The 21,765-nt window shown below is 52.3% G+C and overlaps 1 protein-coding gene across 1 annotated transcript in view; it reads left to right on the top strand.

The window, feature by feature from the left end:
* Positions 1–21,765, top strand: part of SNRNP200 (small nuclear ribonucleoprotein U5 subunit 200) — a 38,218-nt gene that overhangs the window by 3,919 nt on the left and 12,534 nt on the right. Inside the window, exons 4-28 of the mRNA XM_073325223.2 lie at positions 379–571; positions 1,015–1,070; positions 2,137–2,235; positions 2,946–3,098; positions 3,795–3,894; positions 4,006–4,142; positions 4,926–5,009; positions 5,275–5,448; positions 6,409–6,546; positions 8,834–8,989; positions 9,382–9,552; positions 9,849–10,042; positions 11,038–11,161; positions 11,759–11,908; positions 12,283–12,393; positions 14,303–14,434; positions 15,375–15,563; positions 16,598–16,795; positions 17,321–17,473; positions 17,643–17,723; positions 18,125–18,208; positions 18,762–18,868; positions 19,477–19,595; positions 20,863–21,017; positions 21,467–21,656. Of these exons, the coding sequence (XP_073181324.1) occupies positions 379–571; positions 1,015–1,070; positions 2,137–2,235; positions 2,946–3,098; positions 3,795–3,894; positions 4,006–4,142; positions 4,926–5,009; positions 5,275–5,448; positions 6,409–6,546; positions 8,834–8,989; positions 9,382–9,552; positions 9,849–10,042; positions 11,038–11,161; positions 11,759–11,908; positions 12,283–12,393; positions 14,303–14,434; positions 15,375–15,563; positions 16,598–16,795; positions 17,321–17,473; positions 17,643–17,723; positions 18,125–18,208; positions 18,762–18,868; positions 19,477–19,595; positions 20,863–21,017; positions 21,467–21,656 (3,448 nt within the window). The remainder of the gene's footprint in view (positions 1–378; positions 572–1,014; positions 1,071–2,136; positions 2,236–2,945; positions 3,099–3,794; positions 3,895–4,005; positions 4,143–4,925; positions 5,010–5,274; positions 5,449–6,408; positions 6,547–8,833; positions 8,990–9,381; positions 9,553–9,848; positions 10,043–11,037; positions 11,162–11,758; positions 11,909–12,282; positions 12,394–14,302; positions 14,435–15,374; positions 15,564–16,597; positions 16,796–17,320; positions 17,474–17,642; positions 17,724–18,124; positions 18,209–18,761; positions 18,869–19,476; positions 19,596–20,862; positions 21,018–21,466; positions 21,657–21,765) is intronic.

Genomic DNA, 21,765 nt, shown 5'->3' with positions numbered 1-21,765 from the left:
AACGCTTCTGTTGCAAGCTAGTGAGATGTATAACAACTTGTGGGTGCTAAAGCTCTTCATCTGAGATACTAGACACATCCCCTGAGCTACCTGGAGTGACTGCCCTTACTGTAAGGTGGGATCTAACTTCTGAGCAGTGTCGTGGCCGTTGCTGTTTCTCATGTGCTGGCACAGTGCTGCAGTGTTTTCGGAGGGGAATGCTTCCAGATAATTTTTGTAGGCAGAAAGCTGGAAGCATTTAGTTCATAAATGTGAACCAGTCTTCTAGTTCAACAGCTGAGCAGTGGCAGTGCTTATCCCTGTCGGGAAATGCACAGTCAGGTATATGGAGTATCCCCCAAATCAGGTGTGTTGCAGCTGTTCTCATTTCTTCTGCAGCCACGTGACATTCTCTGTGGAGCAGCTGATGAGGTCTTGGCTGTATTGAAGAATGAGAAGCTGCGAGACAAAGAGAGGCGGAAGGAAATCGATTTGCTGTTAGGACAGACGGACGACACCCGCTACCATGTGCTGGTGAACTTGGGCAAGAAGATCACAGACTATGGTGGTGACAAGGAGATCCAGAACATGGGTAGGGATCACCCTCGAGCTTGTGCCTGGACTGCTCTCGTGTATTATCTCACAGAGCACAGTATACGGGTTGTCAGCATGTCGTGTTTCAATAGCTGGTGCACAAACGGGGCACAGTGACTGTATGCAGGGAGGCTAGAAAGTGTTTCAAACTGAGACGGGGCTTGAAAAATGTTTCTTTGGATATTGGTGGTAAATAGTTATTGCACTTGGAGACGAAGGGCTACACGCTAGCCTAAGCCAGAGACATCTGTGAATAATGTTGAGTCTTTTGACTCAAATCGAGTGGTATGTTCTCTGCTTAGCCTCTAGTGGGAACGTATCCGTGTTCTGGCCTTTCCCTGGGTGTGCTCTCCATGCTTTAGCTGGTGCTGATGCTCTTGCAAAACGAGGATAACTGGGTTGAGCTTGGTTGCACCCTTCTAACTCTGTCCCCCTTTGCAGATGATAACATTGATGAGACGTACGGCGTGAATGTGCAGTTTGAGTCTGATGAAGAGGTAAGTGATCAGACGCTTCTAAGGTGGTGGCTGAACTGTCACTCTTTGTGCTGCTGGTTGTGAACAGGGCTTGGGTACGCAGGGAGCTAGAGTTTGGATCAATCTCAGCCATGTTGGCCAGCAAGGCCGAGCCAGGCCGGAAGATTAGACCCTGCTTCCTGGCACTGGAAGGCTTTGTAAATTACTGTATTAAGCTGTACTGCCTTTCACAGAAATGTGTATGAATTCTGTGGCTTGGCCCATAGGCCACCTGCTTGGTTTTGATCAGCTATCAGACTTCCTGACCTCCTCACCAGTCCCTTTCAGATCGAAACTTGCTATCTCTCTGACTTCCTGTTTCCTGCAATGCCTTTTCTAAATGTGAGCCGCTTGGGGCTATTTAATGTACTTGCTCTTCTGTAACACTTTCCTGAGTGAGGGTCTGAAAAGAATTGCTTTGGCTGGTTCCTAAGGTGGAACAATGCAGGAACCTCTGAGTCATTGGTAGCGCTTATTTTTGAAGGTCTTGAGGTGGGAAAGGATTGAAACGACTTGTACACCCTAATGAGTTCAGCCTGAACAAGGGACCTGACACGGGGCTAGGATGGCATCTGTAAGGAACTGTCCCTCTTCCTGCTTTAGGCTATAGATGATTGTTGCATGGGGTCACAAAGATCTTCCCTCACTCCCATAATTTAGGGGTGCCCAACTGGCGTGGTGCATTATTTTTTCTACTGACTTAGGCTGCATCTGGTGTTGGCCACAACTGAAAGCAAGATGCCAGACTACAATAATAATGCTCACTTCTACTGAGCTTCCAGTACAAGGAGCACCATCCCTGATACGATGCTATCTTATAAATGGGGAGACTGAGGCATGGGATGACAGGACTTGCCCAAAGTCGTGTGATCTTCTGCCTTAACCACAGTATGATTTTTCTGCTGCTGGAGGAAGGACCAGTGCTGCCGGTTCTCGGTAGGGATGGCATTTCCAGTATTCCTGCCCAAGGTGTAGGGGGGAGCTAGAGAGCTTCTCCATGAGGTTTCCTTGGGAGAGAGCTATTAACAGGAGCTGTGTGTTCCAACAGGAAGGTGATGAGGACGTGTATGGTGAAGTACGGGATGAGGCGTCTGATGATGACATGGAAGGGGACGAAGCCGTTGTCCGCTGCACCCTCTCAGCCAATGTGAGTTCCCAGGGGGGAGGCGAAAGGCCACTTTCCTATCGCTGGAGGGTTGGCTTGAAGTTGGTGGCTGTATTAAAGCTTTGGGGACTTCATTCCTAATGGTGATAGCAGACACTAGTGTGACAGATCTAGTGGAGGGCTCCCGGCTGGACTTATAGACCAGATAGATTCTGGTCTACCCTGGTAAAACAGCTGGGGCTCTTTTGTTTATGCTTCTTCCCCTTTAGAGTCCAAGCAGGAAAAAGAACCAAGTTTTTTTTTTCTTGTCAGGGATTTTTATCCCCTTCTCCCCAGAGCCCTGCTAATGGGATGACTTCATGCGCAGGTCTCCTCTTCCTGGCCGGTGGTGAGAGTGTGATTAACAAAATCTTTGTTCTTTTGAGGTCTCACAATGACTTATTTGGTTTCAAAGCCTTCTCTTTGGGCAGGACCTAACGTTTTCTGTCGGAAACCGGTATTTGCACTGGAGAAGGCTTTCCCCCCCTTTGATGAGCTGCACAGTTACAGAGCCAAAACGAGTGCCCCTCTGGGACTGGAATAGCACAAGTGATTGCTGCTGCCAGGGCTTTGCTCATGTACATGATGGCCATGGGGGATGGGGCAATACTGGGTGTGCTTTTGGTTACCCAAAGGGCTGTCTGTGCCTTTCCTGGGGACTCAGTCCTGCGCGGGCGAAGGAAGGCCGTAAGGAGACACTGACTGTCTTTCAGCTGGTGGCGTCAGGGGAGCTGATGAGCTCCAAGAAGCGAGACTTGCATCCCCGAGACATTGATGCCTTTTGGCTTCAGCGGCAGCTGAGCCGCTTCTACGATGATGCCATTGTGTCCCAGAAGAAAGCAGATGAGGTGCTAGAGATCTTAAAGGTATGTGGCCAATTATCCTGCCTCTGGGTGGAGAAGGTTCCAGACTCAGGGCCTGCTTGGCTGGAAGACAGGAAGCTGCCTGGGCAGTTCTTTACAATTTGAACCTATTCTTCCATATTAAAATGTTAATACAACCAAACAGTTTGCTACTGTGCCTCTTTTCCCCTGAGGATACACCCACCCCGTCCCTCCTCTGCTGTGAGGACCGGGTTTAACGCATGGGCAGCCCTTCTCTTGGGTGACAGTTACTGCTTTTTCAGAAACATCTTTTGGGAGGCCAACTCTGGTGTGGTGTTCCCCATGCTAACCATGGCCCTGCTCCTCACTCCCTTTGACTTCAGTTGGAATTAGGGTGCCCAGCACATCTCGGGTTCCAGCCCTTCATCTACAGTATTTATGAGGCTTAAAAGCCTGTAAACTGCACCAGCATAGATGACCCAGGTGTCCTGCCCATAGGGGCCTCTTTAGGAAGGTGGGAAGAGGTTGGTTAGACTCTTGCCAGTGTTGGTGAGATATCTGCTTAGAGTCTTGATTGTTACATGGGGGATCTCAGGTGTAAGTCTGGCGGGTAGCTGGTATTTGCTGTGCAGTTGGGCTGCACCTGCTATGCAGTGGGAGTTTGGGTCCCCTGCCCTCTCCCATGGCGAAGCAGGGCAACAGATCTAACCAGCTTCTTTCTGTCCCTTCTTTTCCCAGACTGCCGGCGATGACAGGGAGTGTGAAAACCAGCTTGTCCTGCTCCTGGGCTTTAACACCTTTGACTTCATTAAGGTGCTGAGGCAGCACCGAATGATGAGTGAGTACTGAGCACCTCGTTAACCTGGAGTGCTGTGACCCTGGTTCTTTGCCTGTGTTCTGCTCCGGTTGTGCTTGTAGCGGCCTTCTCTCACCCTCTTTCTCCCTCCAGTCCTGTACTGTACGCTGCTGGCTAGTGCACAAAGTGAAGCCGAGAAGGAGAGGATCATGGGGAAGATGGAATCTGATCCCGAGCTGTCAAAATTTCTGTATCAGCTGCATGAGACGGAGAAGGAAGATCTGATTCGGGTAAGAAGAGCGGAGAGAGGCCCATAAGGTCCTTGTTGCATCTGAGCTGACACCATTGCAGTAGCACTTTGCATGCATGTCACACACACATTTCACTGCGATCACTAAATTGAAAGGATGGGCGGGTGACGGCCTGCCTGGGTCACAGCATAGAGGTTTGATGTGATGATGGTTGTAGACTGACCATGCATCCTCTCTTCATATTAGCCAGATCCAGCTTTGGGTGCAGAGCATTGCGACTGCTTGTGTTACGGGGTCCTCTGAGATGAAACTCCCTTTGGAGCATGTCGGATCCGCTCATCAATAATTGGAAGGGGTTATGGAGGCTTTGAGCATGACCTCCTCTGTGCTCTGAGGGAGCTGAGATATCTAGACCAGGGTCTGATCCTGAGTCCTCTTCACTGTAGTGCTAAGCATGGCTTGTTAGCTCCCTGGGTCCGCTCCATGCTGCAGTTGTCCTTCTAATGAATGTTTCCTGTGCCTGGACCCGGCCTGTTCTTATGCCCGTCTGCACAGGGTCAGTTCCAGTATGTTCCCCTGGGGGACAGGTGATGTTTCTGGCCCTGGTGGTGGTGGTTTCCAGTGACCCATCAGTAGGTGGCTCTGGTTGAATGGATGGCTGTGCTTAGAGGGACTCCCAGCCTGTGGAGCTGCCTCACCAGTCAGCTATCGCAGTGGGGCAGTAGCAGGCGCTAGTGTGCGGAGTGGGGCACAGCAGCTGCTGTTCCCCACTGAGAGGTGTCTGCACAGTGTTTTAACCTGCCCTCTCTCTTTGCCATCCAGGAGGAACGCTCTCGCAGGGAACGTGTGCGCCAGTCCCGGATGGACACAGACCTGGAAACCATGGATCTGGATCAGGGTGGAGAGGTGTGTCCCTTAAGGCATCTGTTCTTTGGATGCTCGAGGAACTGCTAGATGAGGGGCTGAATGAGTGCAAGGGGGCTGTTAAATAGGGACAGGTGGGTGCAGAAGACACCCTGATCTAGCTGCCTGCGGGTGGGGTGTGAAAGGTTAAGCCCCTGATCTGCCTGGGAAAGCAGACTTGCAGGCTGGAGGGAGCAGTTGCCATGCTTCCCCTTCAAATCTGGGCCCCTCCCATTCTTTCTCTGATGCCCCTTCTGGTTTTTTCCAGGCGCTGGCCCCGCGCCAGGTGTTGGACCTGGAAGATCTGGTGTTTGCCCAGGGCAGCCATTTCATGGCCAACAAGCGTTGCCAGCTGCCTGACGGCTCGTTCCGCAGGCAGCGCAAAGGCTATGAGGAGGTGCATGTTCCTGCCCTGAAGCCAAAGCCCTTCGGCTCCGAAGAGGTAGGTGACTCTGTTCCCTTTCGGTCAGTGGTGGGCATGGTTGGATTACCCAGCGTCCCTTCTTCCCCACCCCCACAGAAACCCGCCAGCTTTGTGGCACTTCTTGTTTGCAGCGAGCAACTTAGGTGTTGAGGGAGCATCTCCACAACGCGCCCTGGGGCCAGCAGGACTTGGGCCCCTTCCGACACATGACCCTTAGGGAGCCTGAGTGTTAAGCTCTGCTTACCTGAGATTTCATGTGACCAAAAATGGCTCCTGATCCATTGGTTTCTAATGCCTGGGATGTGCACCTAGCATAGGTGCTGCTGTGCTGGGTCTGGGGGCGCTGTTGCTGCACCTCTGTCGGTTGCAAGCTGGTCTGCCGGACTGAGCAAATGAGCATGGGCCATAGTCATGGTTGGGTTCCAGTTCTGGCTGGATGAGTCACTTGGACTTCGTCAGTTTTCCAAGCTGTAAAATGGAGACAACTCAAACCCATGTGGTGAGGAGTCATTGCTGGTTGTACAGGGTTATGGATTGTTGTGGTACATACTGCAATGGCTGCTTTGCAGTTGGGCTGCCCCACACTGGCAGTCGGAGCTCCCCTGTGAACTCTGACCCGCGGTGGGAACTGCCCGGTACACAAGAGGGTGCAGTCTGGGGGATCGGTAGTGTTGGCCCAAAGAGTTAGAATCCTCTATGCTAGTTGATTGCATTGCTGGTCACTGCCCAGAGTGATGGGTGAGATTGCAGATCAACAGTTGGAGCCCCCAGACCAAATGCTTTGGTCTAATGGGCCCCATCTGATCTCTTACTGCCTGCTGGGACTGCTATGCACAAAGCATATCCCAGCCACACTGAGAGAGACAAAGAAGCTAACTGCCATTCCCCAAGGGGTCTCTCTTATAGACCACAGAGTGCCCTGCTTGCTGCACAATAGAGGGCCTGATCTTTGATGTTAATTATGTTTCACCTTTTCAGCAACTGGTTTCTGTGGACAAACTGCCCAAATATGCCCAAGCTGGGTTTGAGGGGTTCAAAACACTGAACCGGATTCAGAGCAAACTCTACCGTGCTGCGCTTGAGACTGATGAGAACCTGCTACTCTGTGCTCCCACGGTAAGGATCCGGGCAAGCTATCTCCTGTCCCATGAGGCCACCTCATAGATATTCAGAGCCTCCAGCCCCACCTGTTTAGCACAGACTTTGAGTTGTAGCCCAACTCTCTTAGAACATAAGAACGGCCACTGGGTCAGACCAAATGTCCATCTAGCCCAGTGTCCTGTCTTCCGACAGTGGCCAATACCAGGTGCCCCAGAGGGAATGAACAGAACAAGGAATCATCAAGTGATCCATCCACTGTCTCCCAATCCCAGCTTCTGGCAAACAGAGGCTCGGGACACCATCCCTGCCCATCCAGGCTAATAGCCATTGGTGGACCTGTCCTCCATGAACGTACCTAGTTCTTTTTTGAACCCTGTTATAGTCTTGGCCTTCACAACATCCTCTGGCAAAGAGTTCCACAGGTTGACTGTGTGTTGTGTGAAGAAAGACTTCCTTTTGTTTGTTTTAAACTACTCCCTATTAATTTCATTTGGTGACCCCTAGTTCTTGTGTTATGAGAAGGAGTAAATACACTTCCTTATTTACTTTCTCCACACCAGTCATGATTTTATAGACCTCTATAATATCCCCCCTTAGTCGTCTCTTTTCCAAGCTGAAAAGTTCCAGTCTTATTAATCTCTCCTCATACGGAAGCCATTCCATACCCCTAATCATTTTTGTTGCCCTTTTCTGAACCTTTTCCAATTCCAGTATATCTCTTTTGAGATGGGGTGACCACATCTGCACACAGTATTCAAGATGTGGGCGTACCATGGATTTATATAGAGGCAACATATTTTCTGTCTTCTTATCTATCCCTTTCTTAATGATTCCCAACATTCTGTTTTCTTTTTTGACGGCTGCTGCACATTGAGTGGATGTTTCCAGAGAACTCTCCACAATGACTCCAAGATCTCTCTCTTGAGTGATAACAGCTAATTTAGACCCCATCATTTTATATGTATAGTTGGGATTATGTTTTCCAATGTGCATTACTTTGCGTTTATCAACATTGAATTTCATCTGCCATTTTGTTGCCCAGTCACCCAGTTTTGAGAGATCCTTTTGTAGCTCTTCACAGTCTACTTTGGACTTTGGAACTATCTTGAGTAGTTTTACGTCATCTTAGCGGGGGGACTGGCTCATTCTTAGAGGGGAATCTGTCTTTGGCTTCTGTGAGGAGGCTGTGGATTTGATGGGGCTGATTCAGTGTATGTACCAGGGTGTAATCCAGACCGGTGGAGGGCTGTGTTATCCCCTGTCCTGCAACCTTGGGTGCCTTACAATGCCTTGCTGCTGTAGCTCCTTCTTGGCTGCTCATCAACAGCCTTCCAGCATGCAAGCCACAGCCTGACTCTCACCAGCCTTGGTTATATTGCAGGGTGACCCCAACACTCCCCCAGTCCTAGAGTTTCCACTAGAAATGTATGTCCTGTGCTTCCCAGCGCTCTCCTGGTTAGTACAAATATATTAAATATGTAGTTTTTTTAAAGGAATCATATGGCGGCTTCTTCTGTCAAAGTTATTCAGATAGTTTAACTTAAAACACACTGGATTAGCTAAAACAGTAAAACAAGTTTATTTAATACAAAGAGGTAAATTTTAAGTGAGTACAAATAATGAGGCATAAAAGTCAGAAATGGTTACAAGAAAAATAAAGGCAAGATATTTACTAATACCTAACTTAACAAACCAGATTAGATTCAAGCAAAGTTTCTTACCATGCGCTCCGGCAGATTACTGACCAAACCCTCCCCCATAGTCCAACGCCTGCTTCCCTTGTCTCTTCAGGCTCAGTGAATGTGATAGGGAGGGAGAGGGGGGTGTCTGCGGGGTCTCTCCTTGTCATTTCAGTCCCTCTCTTGGAAAACCATTTCCAGCTGAGACAGGAGCCAAAGTGTCTAGTGGAGGGATGTTCCCTGCTGTCTCTCCCCCCCCCCCCCCCCCCCCCCCCCACTGGTTGAACTTCCTTTGTCTTCCCTTCCTGCTTGATGACAGTTTCCTGCTTAAATGCAAATTAAGCAGAGCACATCTCCTTTGTTTAGGACAGACCTGTTTGTCAATGTCTTTTTGGGCAGGGCTTTGGGGTTTGGAACGTGTGTTGTGAACGCCTTTCAGGGGAATCTTATAACTTTCTTATAACTTCACATATTATGTTGCACACACGTTTTACCAGGCCAATACTGATTAACAAATTATGAGGTTTTTTTTTTTAAATTGATACCTTACAAGGCGCAGTTTATACAGAGATTATTACAACGGTGTGTAGGGTGTGACTACAGAGATGTATTCTGTCTCCCAGGGTGCGGGGAAGACCAATGTCGCTCTGATGTGCATGCTACGCGAGATCGGGAAGCACATCAACATGGATGGAACCATCAACGTGGACGACTTCAAGATCATCTACATTGCCCCTATGAGGTCTCTGGTGCAGGAGATGGTGGGCAGCTTTGGGAAGGTAATGGAATGACTCCGGTCTAGTCCTGCGGGGGAGGGGGAGTGGAGCAAGGACTTGGAGCTTTGCCCCTGTGAGGTCTGTACTCAGAAGGGCCCCAGCTCAGCTCTAGCATTAAAGGGTATCAAGCCTTGGGAGGAGAGGGTATTGTGCCTGGTATTCCCTGTTCCCTTGGGCCTGATGCCTCCATTCCAAGCTTTGTGATTCAGCACCATAGAGGAAGAATCTGTGTCTTGCTTAATGCCATGGTGCGGAAAACCCTATTTGTAGTCTTGGGAGAGGTATGCAATTATGCATGCGATTTTCCCAAAGCTGCTGCTTAGGCCCTTTCATTTTGCGGTCTCCTCACATGCGCTGGGCTCTCATCCAGCCTAACCATACTTGGTTTTTCCTAGCGCCTGGCCACTTATGGCATCAATGTGGCCGAGCTGACTGGAGACCATCAGTTGTGTAAGGAAGAAATCAATGCTACCCAGATCATCGTCTGCACCCCCGAGAAGTGGGACATCATCACTCGCAAGGGAGGGGAGCGCACCTATACCCAGCTGGTGCGCCTCATTATCCTGGTGAGTAGCAGTAATGTCTCCCCAAGTGCCCTGAAAGATGGTGACGCTGGCTGTGACTGCACTTCGAGAAGTGCCTCGTGGCACCTCAGCAGCAGGGGTTATGTCAGGGTCTCTGAGGAGGCCATAATTGATGTGAGACTTCATCTGGGAGTGGTGGATGGGTGGGTGTTTAAACCTATGCAAGCCCAGCCATGCAGTTCCAGCAGGGAATATGAATGAACCAGACATGCAGCAAAGAAGTGAGTCAAGCCTTTCCCCTTGGAAGTCAACCTCTTCCCACCACTTTTTTCCTCTAGGATGAGATCCACCTACTGCATGACGACCGGGGCCCTGTCTTGGAGTCCTTGGTCGCTAGAGCCATCCGCAACATTGAGATGACCCAGGAGGATGTGAGGCTTGTTGGCCTGAGTGCCACTCTCCCAAACTATGAGGATGTAGCTACGTTCCTGAGAGTGGACCCTGTCAAAGGCTTATTCTACTTTGATAACAGGTGCGGGAAAGGTTGGGAAGGGCCTTTTATAATCCAGTTGGGGAAGCAGCCAGGATCTTTGGTGAGATCTTTATGGGGAGGTGGTTTAAAAAGTAATCGTAAATAAGTTGGTGGTGCCAGGGTTTCATTGGGCATCCAGCCTGGTTTAACTGGCCACGGGATGAGCTTGTGGCTTCTAGGGAGATCCGTTTAGACTCTGTAGGTCCAGGATCGCATCCCTGAAATGCACCCTAGGGGTGTTTTCCTGAGGTGGTGTGACTACTCGTTATACTTAACCTTAAGATTTTGTTATGGTTATTTTTAGGGAAAGTCAGGGACAGGTCACAGGCAACAAACAAAAATTTACAGAAGCTTGTGACCTGTCCCTGACTTCCTAAAAATAACTGACAAAATGGGTGGTTTGGGCTCCAGGGTCCCTCAGGAGCCGGCAACGGCTTGGAGTTTCTGGGCCCACGGTTGGGAGCTGCGGGGTCCTCCAGCCAGCTGACAGCTGCAGCCCCACCGCCCCAGGACTGAAGTGGAAAATGTCATGGAGGTCTCTGGAAGTCACGGATTCCGTGACATAATCTTAGCCTTAGTTATATTCATACCTGGGTTCAGAACATAAGCTTGGAGGTGAAGAAAAGGGATTCTCCACCCCAATCTGCTGCAGAAGCTTTTTGGGGTAAGCTTTGAATGGCTCTGAGGTGGCTTGCAAAGTTTCATCCATATCTGAGGACGTGCCTCCAGGGAATGGACTCAAGTGACCGTTGAATACTGCTGCCATAGAACTAAAACAAGGAGGCAGTGCTTGGCCAGAACGTGACTCACTGAATCTTTGTGTTGGGCTAGAACAGGAGGGTATTTAGCATGGAGTCTCTGTGAAGGGGCTATATTGAAGCTTGCAAAGGGATCTGCACGGTAATTCTTGAATAGAAACCATCTGATCTGTGGCAGAAATCCATAGCGTGGAGGTGCCATTCCAGCCAGTTCATGCTACCTGCTTCTCATTGCAGCTTTCGCCCAGTGCCCCTGGAGCAGACCTATGTGGGAATCACAGAGAAGAAAGCAATCAAGCGCTTCCAGATCATGAATGAGATTGTCTACGAGAAGATTATGGAGCATGCTGGGAAGAACCAGGTAGGCCTGACGTTCTGCTGGTATTTTACTTGCTGGTGCATTTAAGCCTCTTGGTTATGGTGCACTGGTGATAAGCTTTTTCTCTTTACATTTGTCCCGTGGGTTCTGCTCCCAGCTCCAGAACTGCTGCACTCTCTGTCTGTGGATAGAAGTGTAGATCTGTGCTGGCTACTAGCAGCTGAGGCAGGGATATGTACCCCCAAACTGCTATTTCTCCCCCTGCTGACCATCCAGCATGAGCACTTCCGTTCTTCCCACGTGGCTGTGCCTCACCCCAACCTCTCTGGTCAGAGTTGGCTGGAGCTCCCTCCTGAGCCAGCTCACTGAGCCCACAGTCCCTTCCAGAGCCAAGCGTCTCTCCTCTTCCAGCATTAAACGGTTTTCTCTTGTGGTGCTCCCATTACCAGGCCAGCAGCTCCAGCCCAGACCTGCTGCATCAGCACCATGCCCCAGTGTGTCTTCTAGGCCATGCTTTTGCGCCATAGTCACCTCGCTTTCCTGAGCACAGGGAATGGGCTGGGGGAGAACTCTTGCCAGCTGCAGCTGCCATGGCCTCCCCCGCGCGCCGATAACAGTGCTGTGTGGTACGTTTGACAGGTGCTGGTGTTCGTTCACTCCAGGAAGGAGACAGGGAAGACAGCTCGAGCCATCAGGGACATGTGTCTGGAGAAAGATACACTGGGCCTCTTCCTTCGCGAGGGCTCAGCCTCTACAGAGGTCCTGAGGACAGAAGCTGAGCAGTGCAAGGTATCTGCCTATAGCCTGGCCGGTGTGGTGTGACAGCCTAACAGACTTGGGGGGGACAAAAATACTGCGGCTCACGTCATAAGCTTGCCACGTTTCCCTAGAATCGAGGTTTCTCTCCCTCTTGTCTCTACACTCACTCACAGCATTCAACCAAAATCTTCTCAGTAGGAACAGTGGGACCTGTGTCCTTGTTCCCTGTGGGGGTGCTGGTTTCATGGCAGCGTGAGAGACCAGCGCTTGTTAATGCTCAGGAGCTCAGGCTCAGAGGAATCCCTTCCCTGGTTTGCCCTCCAGGATTTGTCCTGGCCTGCGGTGTGAACTGTGGAGTCGCTCTCTAAAGAGTCTGACTGTAATTAGTTGTCCCTTTGCTGCAGAATCTAGAGCTGAAGGACCTATTGCCATACGGCTTTGCTATTCACCATGCTGGGATGAGCAGAGTAGACCGAACGCTGGTGGAGGATCTGTTTGCTGACAAGCACATTCAGGTGAGTGTGATTATTGCTCCCAGTGGAGCATGTGTGTTCAGCTCAGGCCGAGATCGTCCCTGTGAGACACGTGCGCACTGCTTTAAGTGATGGCTGCTTCAGCATGTGTTGGGATGCTCCACCCGGAGACTAGAAGTGCAAGTCTGTTGATTGTCATGTCTTAATGAAGCTAGGACTCACTGTGAGACTCGAGGCACACAGACAGGGTTCTCTCTGGTCACAGGTCTAGGCTCCAACCCAGGTAGCGAATGGGTCAGTGAACAGGGGCATGGCTAGGATAGGGGAAGGAAGCCTTTCCTCTAAGCTTAGATGGGTATCCATGCTCTCGGATATCCCTTTAGCTGGCGCTCTCACCAGCAGCCTGTGGGCTTCCACCTTGGTTACTGTAATGGAGGATCATTTAGGACTAGTTCCTGACTTTAATGAACCTCTGTGACTACTTCTGCTTCAGCCACGGCGGTGGGGGCTGGAGCTGGCAGATTTTTGTTTATTGCCTGCGACCTGTCTGTGACTTTGATCTGAACCGTATTCATGTCCTGGTACTCCGTTTCTCCCTGTGGCGTGATGCGTGAGTGATGCAGTTGTGGTAGTTAGCCCTGCCTGCTGCCCGCAAGGATGCAGTGGCTTTGTAGGGAAGATGTCCTGTTGTGGGAAGAGCAGGGTTCTGCTGAGCACAGGATAACATTGTCCCTTTACCCCCACTTTGTAAAGAACTTTGGGGGCAGTGAGACTGAGGTCCTATTTTACAGCTGGAGAATCTAAGGGCTGGAAAGGGTAATTGCCCTTAGACTTGTGACTTCTCTGGGGCAGGGAGAGTATTTGCCCTGGGTTGGGGCAGTGTCCAGCACAATGGAGTCCTGGCCCATGACATGGGCTCCTCGGTGCTACTGCAGTATAAATAAGAGGGAATGCTGTGATAGATGGCAACACATGCCTTACGATATCCTGAATGAACTTCCCTGGGAGCTTGTCTACATTAGGAACACTCCAGGGGCCCAGTTGTAGTGCTTCAGTGTAGACAATACCACCACCTCTGGGAGAGGTTCTCCCATCGCGGTACTTAACCCACCTCCTCAAAGGCTAGCTAGGCCAGCAGAAGAATTCTTCCATCCGCCTCGTGCTGTCTTCACCGGGGGTTAGCTCAGCGTGGCTGAGTCTCACAGGAGTGTAGATTCTTCAAGAAAACCCATTGTCTACGAATGACCTACTCCTGGACACTCCAGCTCAAAGACCCCTGAACGGTATAAAGTGGGGGACTAACTCTGTCTGGGTGTGCTTGTTCTGAGCTGAAGCTGTGATGAACTGGTAACCCCACGGAATCCCTCGGGTGGGGGCTGAAGGACTGCTCCTGCCAGAATTCATGTGCGGGTTGAGATGAACCCTGGTAAGCTTAGTACCATGTGTGTGGGTTCTTTGATCATGTTTCTCTGGAGTGCTTTTCATTTGAAGAGTAAAGTAGGCTTGCACAGGAAGTGCTGTGTGGTACCTTTTTACCGGCTCTGAAGAGAAAGCCGGTGCCCTTGTCAGTATCTCTGCTGGGACGCTGAGGCAGGGAGCTGTGGAGTCTGGAAGTACCTGGTCAGAATGAAGAGAGTTGCGGGTCTCCACGCAGAAAGGCAGTGCTGGGGAGCTGGAAACCTCCAGGGTGCTCTTGGCTGGACTGTGGAAGGGGCATATCAGTTCAGTTGCTCAGAACTGTGACCGGCCTGACTCACCCAAGGTCAGGCAGCCCGTGGCAGATCTGGGGATAGGCCTCAAGTCTCCCAGGCTGGGGTCCTCTCCACTGAGCTCTGGGTGCGTGGAAGGAGACTTTCTGGCACACTGGTCCTGTTGGAGCAAGAGCCAGTATCTGCTGGGGTTTCCTGTGGGAACGAGCGAGCGAACCAGCCCCGCTGTGTTTCTGCTCCAGGTTCTGGTCTCCACAGCGACGCTGGCCTGGGGTGTGAACCTTCCCGCGCACACGGTCATCATCAAAGGGACACAGGTGTACAGCCCGGAGAAGGGCCGCTGGACGGAGCTGGGTGCTCTGGACATCCTGCAGGTAAAGTCCTAGTGGTAAAGCTGCTCTGACCATCCCGAGCAGGTTCCTCTCCTATTGGAATCTGCCTCCTGAGTCCTCCCATGTGATCAGCCACAGCTGCCACCGCTTCCCATAGCTAAGGGTCCGTGTTGGTCATGGAGGTCACGGATTCTGTGACTTTTGATCTCCGTGCCTGCTTCAGTGGCCGGGGCACGTAGCCCGGGAGCCACCTGAGAAGCTCGGACAGCCCCTGCACCAGGCACGCTGGCTGCTGCTGGGGCAGTATTGGGCTCCCCTGCCCCCCAGTAGCAGGAGTTTGGGTGTGGGGGTGCTCAGGGTTGGGGATTGGGATGCAGGGTGGTGCTTTCCTGGGGGGGGCTCCCCAGAAGGGCAACAGCAACCCCCCTCCCTCAGCTCCTAGCTCCATGTGCTGCCTCCGCTCGCAGGCACCACCCCTGCAGCTCTCATTGGCCAATGGGAGCTGCAGAACCAGGGCTTGGGGCAGAGCGACAGGTTGCTGCTTCCCTAGGAGCTAGGTAGGGAGCCTGCCCGTGGCACCCCCCGAGCTGTCCTCCCAAGGTGCCCCCCTTTCTCCCCCCTCCCCCCCCCCCCAAAAAAAAAATTGTAGTCGGGTGTATAGTAAAAATCATGGACAGGTCACAGATTGTGAATTTTTATCCATGATTTTTACTAAAAAAGTACCTGTGACTAAAACGTAGCCTCCCCCATAGCCAACCACCCCCGGCTGGACTGTCTTGACTGTTTGAGCTGAACCCCAGAATAAGTGTGCTGGTAGGAGTGAGGACAGAAGAATGACCCCCCCGCACCATGTACACCTCCCGCTCTGTCGTGGGTAGCTGAGCACTGACTGGCTTGTGGCACTGCAGTTAGGGAAATGTTTTGCTGTTGGCTAGGCTGAAAGCTCTTCTCTGCATCTAATTAAGCCTTTTATTTATCCTAGATGCTTGGCCGTGCTGGGAGACCCCAGTACGACACAAAGGGCGAGGGGATCCTCATCACGTCGCACGGAGAGCTGCAGTATTACCTTTCCCTACTCAACCAGCAGCTCCCTATCGAGAGTCAGATGGTGTCGAAGCTGCCAGATATGCTGAATGCAGAGGTGGTGCTGGGGAATGTCCAGAACGCAAAGGTGGGAGTCTGGTTGCGTCATCCCTCCCACCCCCCAATTGCACCTTTGTATTGAAATGTTCACAACACACCTGAACCCTGGGCCTGGCGGAGAGAAGGGTGTCCTGTCTTCTGTGGCCATTCCTGGTGGCTTGCTGGACAGACTGCTCGGAAAGGCACAGAACACACTGGCCTGCCCTGGACAATCTCTTGCATCTCCATGTGCCTTCTAGTACTGTCGATAGGGGTAGCAGAAAACCCAGCCCCATCACTGAAAAGGGCATGGTGCTTGATATAGATGTGCAGATTGTAAAAGGGATGGAGCACACATTCAATCCAGCATAGGACTGGGGTTTGTGTGTAAATCGAAATCATCTGTAAGTGAAGCATTTTGGCTATTTCATGACCTTTGGCTTCCAGTTGGTGCCTGAGCTGGGGAGAGAATAGTGTCCTGAGGCAGCGAGTGAAATGATTTTTGCTCCCTGGTCCAGGATAGGCGCTTAGAAAAATGTATTCGCCCTGAAGGCATTTACATTAAACTGTGATCTGTCCGTTTCTGGATCGCCGCTTCGTCTTCACAGTATTCCCCTGCTTATGGCTAGCTTTCTTGGCTGGAATCTCTTTACATTGCAGCGTGGTTTTGCTGGCCAGGGTGTCTGAGATGAGCACTCTCTGGCACGTGAATGTGGGGCGCCCAGCTCTGAGGATAGGGAGCGTTTATTTTGCACTTTGATGGTTCTGCAGATAATGGCCTCTAACCCTAAGACAGGAGGAGTGCAGGAAAGTGGCTTGTACTCAGGAGGGTGCAGGTTAAGGTCAGTTATGACAGTCTGCCAGGGGTAGGAGCTGCCTCTTCTCCGCTTCCAGTTTTTTCTAGTTCTGATGTTTCATGAGGCCTCAGACTTTAAAACTGCCCCCCCAGTTACTTGATCTAGGCGGGGTCACATCATGGTAAGTTTTGGGCCTTGAACCAATGGTCTCCATAACTTCCTGCTTCAGGGACAGTAGTGTGCCCACTCAGCTGAAATATCCCTGGTTCTCGGTGTCTGTCTGTAGGATGCAGTGAACTGGCTGGGCTACGCCTACCTGTACATCCGAATGCTGCGCTCCCCATCGCTCTATGGGCTCTCTCACGATGACCTGAAGGGAGACCCCTTGCTGGACCAGCGCCGGCTGGATTTGGTTCACACTGCAGCACTGATGCTAGACAAGAACAATCTTGTGAAGTACGATAAGAAGACGGGGAACTTCCAGGTGAGGCAGGGGAAGGGTGGGGACTCACTGAAGCCAGATGGGGAGAAGGGTGTGAGCTGCCTCCTAAAGGTGGCTATAGATCAGCCACAGCGGGTGTTTGGGGAGCATAGCGGCTGCTGCCTTCCAGCCTGGAGCTCTAGGGAGTCACTGATCTGAAGAGACGGAAGGGGTGGGTTGAAGTAGCTCCAAATGTCGGTATCCTCATGCACGCTGCTGCCTCCTTGTTGAGCAAATTGCCATCGCGGCCTGGGTTTCCTCTGCTTTGGAGATGGAAGTAGAGAGGCTGGGGCTGAGGGAGGGATCTGTGTCCCTGACAAGATTAATGTTCTCCCTGATGGATTCCTGGCTCCTCAGGGACTCTGCTCCACATGTCAGGAGCCTTTGTGCTTGCCAGCTTCATTACGCATCTTCCAGCGAGCTCCAGGCCGCTCCTTTCTGCCTGGCTCAGCCCCCTGATCAGCCAGAGGGTCTCACTCCACCACCACAAACTGGAGTTACTCCTTCCTCCCTCCCTCCCTCCTCCAGGTGACTGAGCTGGGCCGCATTGCCAGCCACTACTACATCACCAACGAGACTGTGCAAACCTACAACCAGCTCCTGAAGCCCACCTTGAGTGAAATCGAGCTTTTCCGGGTCTTCTCCCTGTCCTCTGAGTTCAAGAACATCACTGTGCGGGAGGTATGGCTCGGGGGCTGGCCGGGAGGGTGCATGCTGATGCAGGAGAGGTGCTCCCAGGATCTTCTCTCCTGTACCCTGGAGGAGTGCCAGGTTGTTGTTTCCCTGGTTCAGAGGGATTGTATGCGATAACCCAAGCTGGCTTCACCTCCCACCCCTTCTCTCCCTGCAGGAAGAGAAGCTGGAGCTCCAGAAGCTGCTGGAGCGAGTCCCAATTCCAGTGAAGGAGAGCATTGAGGAGCCCAGTGCCAAGGTGAGCCGCCCCTCTGCCCGCCCTCCTTGGCTCTGTGTGAGAGGAGAGCACTGTGGCACTGAACCACTCCCTGCTTCTGTTCTGTGGTTTAGGGAATGTTTGATCCTGTTGCCCTGCCTCCCTTCCCTTTGTGCAGTGTCCTGGACAGGAGCATGGGTTGCTTGAAAACAGAGCCACACACAGACAGATGCTTCAAGAATGATTGGGCTGATTGGGTCAGGCTGGACTACTTTCCTGCACTGGGGGGTGGGAAGGAACTCAGTAACTCCCCCAGTACTGTTGCGAGCCCTGACCAGCTAGGAGCTCTTCCTTCCCTCCCACCCCTCTTCCCCAAAGATGGGAGGCTCTCAGCTGATACCCCGTTAAGGCTTTGCTCTAACTCCTGTTCTTGCCGTCTGTAGATCAATGTGCTCCTGCAGGCCTTTATCTCCCAGCTGAAGCTGGAAGGGTTTGCTCTGATGGCAGACATGGTGTACGTCACCCAGGTGAGTAGGAACTTCCGTGGGTAGATAATCGGCCACTGTCTCGGAATGACCCTCTCTCTGCCCCAGTGCCCTTATTTGCAAGGTGGGGATAATGCCTGCTCCTCGGGGGCTGGGAGGGTTAATTGCTTTGATGGTTAAGAGGGCTGTGAATTTGTAAGGGGGGCTAATTCCTGTCAGCTGGGTGGTGGCCCTCTTCGAACTCGCCATGCTCTGCTCATTAATAAATGAATACATGAAAATTACTGCAGGCGAAAGCTAATTTATTTTGGAGAGACGCGACCTCCAGGTCTTAACTCTGCAACAGATCTTGAATCTGAAATATTGACAGATTAAGTAACCTTAACACATACCAAGTTGCTGGCTATAGATGGCCCAAGGATTGCCGGTCGTGTGGCTGGATGGTGGAGTTGGTGGGCAGGAGGAGCCGTTTCTCAGATTGGGGTAGGAGCAGGGCAGTTAGTTGTGAACTGGAAATCCCCAAAGCCTGGTCCCCCAGTGGCTGTTAAGCACACTGATCCCCAGGACTCTGACAGCTTTCTTGTGTCCCTGGCAGTCTGCTGGGCGGCTGATGCGTGCGATCTTTGAGATTGTCCTGAACCGGGGCTGGGCACAGCTCACCGACAAGACTCTGAACCTCTGCAAGATGATTGACAAGCGGATGTAAGTGACGGCTCCGTGGCGCTCTGATTTCTGACGTGCCGCAGGCTTACCGCCTGTAACCAGGCCAGGTGTCTGATCTGCCCTGGGGGCACCGCTGACCTCCCGGTGCTCTGACCAGAGAGGCTGGTGGCAAGTGGGAGGATCGTGAGTGCAGGAACATTGACGGGAACCATACTGAGTTCTCTACAGACCAGCGAGTGATGAGGGACGAGAGAGTAACCTTAATTCCTGGGACAGCCTGGATGCCGGCTGCCCTCTGTGCAGTTGGCATGGATGCACCTGCAGAGATTGTCTCTCAGCCAGAGAAAGTGGTGTCTAGTGTGTCGTATCCCGGGGCTCTTGGAGCCTGAATTCCGCGTCCCATGAATGTGGACGTGCTGTCGGGGGGCTCTGATTGTAGGGAATGGAGGAGCACAGTCTCTGGGCTCATGGGAATGACGGCCGTACCCGAGTAGGGGGGAAACATGAGCTGTGGTGGGGTATGGGTGCTTGTAATGGCACAGTTGAAACGGCTGGCGTCTTTCCCGGTGGGGGGACGTACGCGCACGCCTATCCCGATGGCGCTGGCTATCCCCTTGCTAACTCCGGCGCCCCGCTCGCCCCCATAGGTGGCAGTCCATGTGTCCCCTGCGCCAGTTCAGGAAACTGCCTGAGGAGGTGGTGAAGAAAATCGAGAAGAAGAACTTCCCATTTGAACGTCTCTATGACCTGAACCACAATGAAATCGGTATGGGAAGGGGGGCGTCTGTACCAAGGGGGTCCCTGCATTCGAGCCACTCACCGCTTTCATCGCTCTCCCTTTGCTTTTCCCCACGGGCAGGGCAGCTCTGGAGAAGGCAGTGGGAGGGTGGCTTTTGCTTGCCAGCTCCATATCCTCCCAGAGCAAAGGATGTCAGGGGAGTGTGACAGAGGGCAGCTCGCCTACTTCCCAGGTCACCCGTGTGGTCAGATGTTGGCTGCGGGTGTGTTCTCTCCGGCCAGACAGCAGGCTCAGTTACACTGCCCAGTAAGCGCAGACTCCGTTCGTAGGGAAGGAACTTGGACAGGTTGATTATCGACGAAGCTCAGCATTGGGGCCTTATACTTCAGTGCGTGTATTCCCCTGACAGTGGACACAGCACAGTTAGCGGGACTTTCCACTATCCCCTCGGCTGGCCGAAGACACTCCTTGTGAGACCCTGCTTTATACGCCGAGACAAACCAGTTCCGTACCGCCTCTCTGGCGTATCTGAGTGCCACCCATCACCTTGTACCTGTTGGTTTACTCAGAACAGCTCTGTCCTTCATGCTGTCATCCTGACCTAACCTTTAAGATAGGTTAGCATGTTCCTGTTATCTCAGGGGAATGTGTTAGTATCGGGGTGTTCTGGTACCCCCCTTTTGGAATGTGTTTGCGTGTGGCTTCTTGTACCTAGCACTGCTCGGGAATGGGTGTTTCTGCAATAGCAGCCCTGTGCTTGCCAGATTCTGTGAGCAGGACCTGCCTCTTGCTCACAACTTAACTTTGCTTTAGAGCAGCTAAGCTTTGACCCCTACTTTAGCTCAGGCCTTTGATACAAGACCTTACGTCTCAGGCCTTCTTTCTACTACAACCTACCCCTAGGTTCTGTCTCTGTTAGGTCATTGCCAGGCTTCTGTGTCCTTAGCCTTTCCCTGGGACCAGATGGATGCACTTGTTGCTGGATCTTATACATCGACTGTAAAGCTCCTCAGGGCACCGAACAGCCTTTTGTTTGTACAGTGCCTAGCACATTGGGGGCTGGATGAGGCCCCATTGGTGCTACCACAATACATATAACATCCAGGGAATGGGTTTGGCCTGAGGGCATTGCTGTGGGAACGGGTGCCCTCGGATCACGATGCTCCCGATGTGAAACAGCTGCTTCTCCTTGAGGATGCCCTTGAATTGGAGAAGCACTGAGCTTGTGGGTCCATCTGCTTGCCTGTTCTCTTCCCCCCAGGGCTGCCCGTAACATTTGTGTCCTGCATTACAGGGGAGCTCATTCGGATGCCGAAGATGGGCAAGACGATCCACAAGTACGTTCATCTGTTCCCAAAGCTGGAGCTGTCTGTCCATCTCCAGCCTATCACCAGGTCCACCCTGAAAGTGGAGCTGACCATCACCCCGGACTTCCAGTGGGATGAGAAGGTGAGAGATGCCCCCAGAGACACGCAGTCCTGGCTGACCAGGTCACAGGGAGGGCGGCAGCTTGATGGCAGATTGGAAAACCATCCATTTAGCTGGAGAGAAGGTTAAGGGGTGACTTCATCACAGCCGATAAGTCCCTACCTGGGGAAGGAAGATTTAATACGGCTCTGCTTTGGGAATTGTGGGGCCGGTCTCTGGCCTGTGCTATCCAGAGGCTCAGACTGGCAGAGCACAATGGTCCCTTCTGGCCTGGGAATCTGTGAACATCCAGGTGTGCGGTGGGACGGCACCTGGGGAGCAATGTTGCTCTGGAAGAGCTCTAGCTGCGGGTGTGTGGGCAGGGGCATGTGTGGCAAAGCTTGTCTGTGGCTGGCCTCCCCAGCGCAGGGCGGGTCAGAACGGGCGAGATCTGGGTTCTGTGCTGCAAAGCTTGCTGCTGTCTTGTCCAGGTGCACGGCTCGTCTGAAGCCTTCTGGATCCTGGTGGAGGATGTGGACAGTGAAGTGATTCTGCACCACGAGTACTTCCTGCTGAAAGCCAAGTATGCCCAGGACGAGCATCTCATCACCTTCTTCGTGCCGGTATTCGAGCCGCTGCCCCCGCAGTACTTCATCCGGGTGGTCTCAGACCGTTGGCTCTGTGAGTCTCCACCTGCCCGCCAGGCTGGGGTGTCTTTGTGCTGTATTGCAGGGGCTCGGAGGTGCTGGAGCAGAGCCTTGCCCAAGCTGCAGTGGGGGAGATGCTTTGC

Source organism: Lepidochelys kempii, chromosome 26 (assembly GCF_965140285.1).
Source record: "Lepidochelys kempii isolate rLepKem1 chromosome 26, rLepKem1.hap1, whole genome shotgun sequence".
Classification (NCBI taxonomy): Eukaryota; Metazoa; Chordata; order Testudines; family Cheloniidae; genus Lepidochelys; species Lepidochelys kempii.
The sequence above is the reverse complement of the archived record's forward strand: the minus strand, read 5'-3'. Positions and strand labels throughout refer to the sequence as shown.